This window comes from Miscanthus floridulus, chromosome 18 (assembly GCF_019320115.1).
Source record: "Miscanthus floridulus cultivar M001 chromosome 18, ASM1932011v1, whole genome shotgun sequence".
Lineage (NCBI taxonomy): Eukaryota > Viridiplantae > Streptophyta > Magnoliopsida > Poales > Poaceae > Miscanthus > Miscanthus floridulus.
In genome coordinates this window covers 116,435,406-116,440,132 of record NC_089597.1, presented here as the reverse complement: position 1 = coordinate 116,440,132, position 4,727 = coordinate 116,435,406, and the positions used below count along the sequence as shown (strand labels likewise).

Below are 4,727 nucleotides of genomic sequence, written 5' to 3'. Positions count from 1 at the left end.
GACTACTGAAATACAGTATCTTGGTGGAAAATGGAACAAGGGGAAAACATTAGGTGGCGGGGTTATGCGTGTAAAGGATTCGAGAGGAAGAAGAGGGTGGGAGAGGAGAACAGACCAGCGCTGCGCCTGATTTTGCTGGCGGCGGTTGCTCTTGTTTGCATGGATGGATCACCGGCTGCGGACTGCGGTGGTGTGGCGGGTGGGGGCGTTAGCCCGGCGCTATATATATATATATATATATATATATATATATATATATATAATTCCTTATTTGACACTGACAAAATAAGTTGTTCTTTTTTTTCTCTAAAATCTTTTTTATTCCTTATTTGACACTCACTTCAACTTTCATCTTTAATATAACACCGCAGTCAAATCCACTAACTAACGGTGTTAAGTGGCTGTTAAAAAGACATTTTTACCCCTAGGCGCATGCAGATGCTGGGCCCTAGGCGCATGCATACAGCGTATCTGGCTATGCTCTCTTCTTTTTTTCTCAATTTTGCTAGACACGCCCCTTGCAGGCTGGCCGCTGTTTTTTTTTTCTCTCTTTTTGCTGGTGGCCGGTTTGCAGATGCTGGGATGCCGTTTTTTCTCTTTTTTTCAACATGATACAACAGCATGGTTTGTAAGACGTTTATACAACATTTTTTTCAACATTTACACAGCATGATAATGACACATGATATAGCAAGTGCATATGAACAAGGGGGTTAATTCTCTTGTGTTACAAATTAGTTTGCCAAAAGCTAAGTAAAACAAAGAATAAATAAAGGGAGAAAAAAGGGGGTTAATTCTCCTATAATCCGTTTGCAGCTAACTGTAACTGTCCCTTGATCTGTTTCTCTGGGGCAAAATGTCTTCGTTGTCTTCTGCCTCTCTCTTGCGGCTGTTGCTGTCGTTTGTGAGGTTACTGCATTCGTTGCTGTTGCTGTTGCTTTGCTAGTGTTGTTCCTGGTAGTGCTCCTGCAAGTGTAAAGCAGAAGGTGAACAACCACTGGCAGTGTGAATTTGACAGCTAAATGGCATTCATTTGCATCATGAGTACTCAAAAGCGCAAAAAGAGCAAAGGAACTCTACTTACATGCCTGCAAGGTGATTACCTTCAGCGAGTTGCCTGTGCTTAGCATCTGTAGGCCATCATCGTCTGTAAACAAGCAGCAGACCATTGTTATGTCCTCCAACTTCTCGAGAGTGGAGAGTGATATAAGGGATTCATTGCTCACCTGCAAAACCTGGGCGCGGCTTTGCCGCGCCATCTTGATCACCGATGTTATTTTATTGCGCTATAGTTAAACAATAGAGTATTGGAGCTCAATAAGGAGGTCTAAGGTGTTTGATATCTTCTCTCGTTTTGTTTGGCTGCTGTGCTCTCATTCTGTAGTTCAGCAATGTCACCCTACAAAAGCAGTGTTGACAATAAGTAATCAGTATCTGTCAACACTAACTTGGGAACACCTCCCTATCGCCAGAGCAGAGATGCATTTGACCCCTTCCTGCATGTTGTTTTTCCTCCGACAAATCTGAGTGTATCTAGCTTTTATACGTCTCTTTGGCTTATGAGTGGCCAATGATAATACCTACAACTTTGAAACCATGAACTGAGACCAAGGAAAACACAGTGTCTAATCGTACCAAGATAAATGTGATGGAATTCCTTAGCTCTAGCTGTAATTCTTAACATGACTTCTGCAGGCTAAATTAGCACATTCAGATAATTTTAGGCATGCACAAAGGTCATATTGTCACAAAGCTATAAGCATGTGAAGACACCTGCAACTCTACCTTCTAGAACAGGATGTCAACATATTAGCTTCCTGCCTTCCCGGGATTACCAGCTAGCAGAAACAAAATACTGAAAGGAAGAAAAGAAAAAAGAAAAATAGCACACCTTGTGTTCATTTCATTGAACACCTTCAGGGCATCAGCATGTAGGTATTGATAGCTTCGTTGAGGTGCCATGGCTGTGGCAGCAAAAGCAGCTCGCTCCAGAAGTGCAAGTGCTCCACGCCGTGTGACCCTCTTCTCCACGTGAGGCAGCCGGATCGAGCTGCACCTCTGCACCAAATCTACAGCGCACAGTGAGCCAAAGCAGATTCTTGTGGGGCGACGTCGAGGAAGATGGGGGAGAGGTAGAAGGGCCGCCGGGCCGCACTCGCGCCGGCGCAGCGCCCGCAGGGGCGCCGTCGCCTGCCACCCGCCGCCGCAGGGACACTTCTTGGCGAGCCGCTCGATGCCAATGTCGGAGATCTCACGGCACCACTTGACGCTGAGCTTCTCCAGCCCGGGGCACCCGACGGCGACCTTGGCAAGCCCAACGTCGGTGACACCGAGGCACTTGTCCATGACGAGCTCCCTGAGCCCCGCGGCAGCGGCGAGGGCGGCCATCTCCCTGTCCTCAGCGGCGACGCAGTGGGACAGGCCTCGGCTCGCGCGAAGGCGCGGCTGGCGAGGCGGTAGGACTCGCGGTCACGCGGGTCTCGCACGCCCGCCAGCGCGTGCGCAAGCAGGTCCAGCGACAGCGCGTCCACGCCCGCGCCGGCGCCGGCGGAGGAGCTGCCGGGGTCGTCGTGGCTCATCTCGCGGGGCGACGACGGTCGAGATCCGATCCCGCCGGTCGAGCTGGTTGTGGGGAGCGCCCGCCGGCCGACGGGGCTCGCGCCTGCAGCCTTCGCGCCCCGCCCAGGGGGGGCTCGCCGCCGCCTCTGCGACCAGCCCGAGGGGGCTCACCGCCCGGGGGGGGGGGGGGGGGGGGGGGGGCTCGCCGTCGCTGCCACGCCCCGCCCGAGGGAGCCACCGGCCGGATCCACATCCTCCCCCGTCGGATCTCCTAACATCAAAGAAACGGAAGTCACTATTTTAGTTTTTTTTAGGGAAAGTCACTATTTTAGTTCATCATAAAGAAAGAAGGACAAGAGGGACCAGGACACAAACAGGCCCAACATGTCCAGGCAACCAAACATGTCTTACCTCGTGGAGCCTGGCTGGAGTGAAGGCAGGAAACCAAAGAGACCCAACATGCCCACGCAACGGAAGTCACTTCTGTTGGGCATGTCGGAGTTTGGATCCACCTCGAAAATGCCCTCCTGGTTACCCACCGCATCGATTTCCGTCAACACGGTGGCGGAGTTGGCTCCAAAAGCACCGTAGACTACCCTTCGACACTAGAGATTAATGTGGCACAAGGAAAAACGGCTCTGGCTTTTTTTAATAATAAAATATGAAACGGTGGAGCCAAAGGAGCTGGAGTTTTAGGGTTCCAATCGGCTCTGGCAAGATTTCAATTTGGTATAGAATCTCTTACTGAGGTGCTAGCTTTTTGGCACGGCTTGGGCTTCTCCAAAATTAGAGAAGCCAGGAAACCATGTTTTGATAGTTTCTAGCCGAAAAAGGCTTGGGCTTTATTACCACTTTTTAGTTACAGTAGCCATTCTCGTGTGTGTGTTTTTGGTTTTTTATTAGACTAGTTTAGAAGCCACAACAAAAACCCTATCAACAAAGAGGACATAAATGACTAGGCCATAGGCGTGCAGGATTTTCCTCAAAAAATAAATTGCATCGAGGGCTTGTTTGGAACGCAGGAATTAAAAACACGAGAATAGGAAAAAACACAGGAATGGGGTGAGTGTGTAGTGGTAAAACAGAGAAAAGGAAAAACGCGGGAAATAACTAGAAGGGGTGTTTGGAACGCATGAATCCATAACACAGGAAAAACGCAGGAAGTAACATTATTTTTTATTTCTCTTCTCTTGCTGTCTCGGTCTTCGTGAATCCATTGGTTTGGACTGGATGTTTTATTTCCCGTGAAATGAATGAAGGTAGGAAACTTTTCTTTGTTTTACTGTTGAAGTTTCCTTCATTCCAAACACCAAAATGCAAAACATTTCCATAGGATTGGATTCCTCCATAATTCCTTTGGATTTCCTCCAATCCAAATAGGCCCTGAGTATATAAGAAATCGCGAATAGCATCAGATTACAAACTACTGGAGTATATAAACTGTATTTTCCAAGCAGTGGCAAAAGCACAAAAAAGAAAACCTCATCTGCCCAGTTGTGCATTGGTTCCATCGATTCCATTCGTAGCAAGCCTGCCTCCAATGGGCCAGCAGATGAACAGGGTAGGCACCGTAGCTTGTTGTGATAACTGAAAGATATGCTAGCGCCAAAAGCTTATAAAATATTTAGTGGACGTAGGTTGCAGGCTCGCAGCGCATCAGGGCGTCCTCAACAATCTAGCTAGCTTGCTAGCGATTTGATCAGGGAGTTCTTACACGCGAGGTCTTACACACAAATTCATCTGCCCAACAGTTATTTTCAAAGCGCACCATCCAAAGCAACATCGGTGCTATTTTTAGGCCCCATTTGGTAGGGCTCTTGGAGGCTCCGGCTCCTGCACTGTAGCGTCCTGTCGGCCGCACACGAGCCGATAGACGATCACTGTAGCAGGAGACGCATGAGCTTTCTACAGTGATATTCGCAGTGATTGTCAGGCCGGAGCTGCTGGAGCCATGCCAAAGGAGGCCTTAGATTTTTTTATGGCGTCTTGAGAAGAGTGGAGGGAGAGACAGGGACACAGAGTAAGACCTCGCGTGGCGTGCCAGATGCCTCGGGGGCTCGGGGCAAACAAAACGCCTGGTGAGGAACTCGTCGCTAGGGTCAAGGTATTTTAGACCTCTCTCTGTCCGAAGGTGGCGAAAATCCAACATCAGCTAGCTCGGAGCTGAG

At 49.1% G+C, this 4,727-nt stretch overlaps 1 protein-coding gene across 2 annotated transcripts; it reads right to left on the bottom strand.

Annotated features, from left to right (window-relative positions):
* Positions 1–622: 622 nt before the first annotated feature.
* On the bottom strand, positions 623–2,947 carry LOC136522432 (uncharacterized). Of its 2 annotated transcripts, none has more exons than XM_066516252.1 (4): positions 1,892–2,947; positions 1,227–1,399; positions 1,085–1,147; positions 623–966 (listed from the first exon to the last, which is right to left on the bottom strand). In XM_066516252.1, the coding sequence occupies exons 1-2, from the start codon at positions 2,386–2,388 to the stop codon at positions 1,315–1,317; spliced, it is 582 nt and encodes a 193-aa protein (XP_066372349.1). In that variant the 5' UTR covers positions 2,389–2,947; the 3' UTR covers positions 623–966; positions 1,085–1,147; positions 1,227–1,314. The 2 variants fall into 2 exon arrangements, with proteins under 2 accessions (XP_066372349.1, XP_066372350.1); XM_066516253.1 differs by having other exon boundaries at positions 1,104–1,147.
* Positions 2,948–4,727: the final 1,780 nt, after the last annotated feature.

Bases quoted from the DNA above. Each gene is read 5' to 3' on its own strand.
- LOC136522432 (XM_066516252.1), bottom strand. From the start codon at position 2,388: ATGGCCGCCCTCGCCGCTGCCGCGGGGCTCAGGGAGCTCGTCATGGAC. The intron at 1,400-1,891 runs GTGTGCTATTTT...CTGCTTTTGTAG, and splicing joins TTCAATGAAATGAACACAAG to GGTGACATTGCTGAACTACA.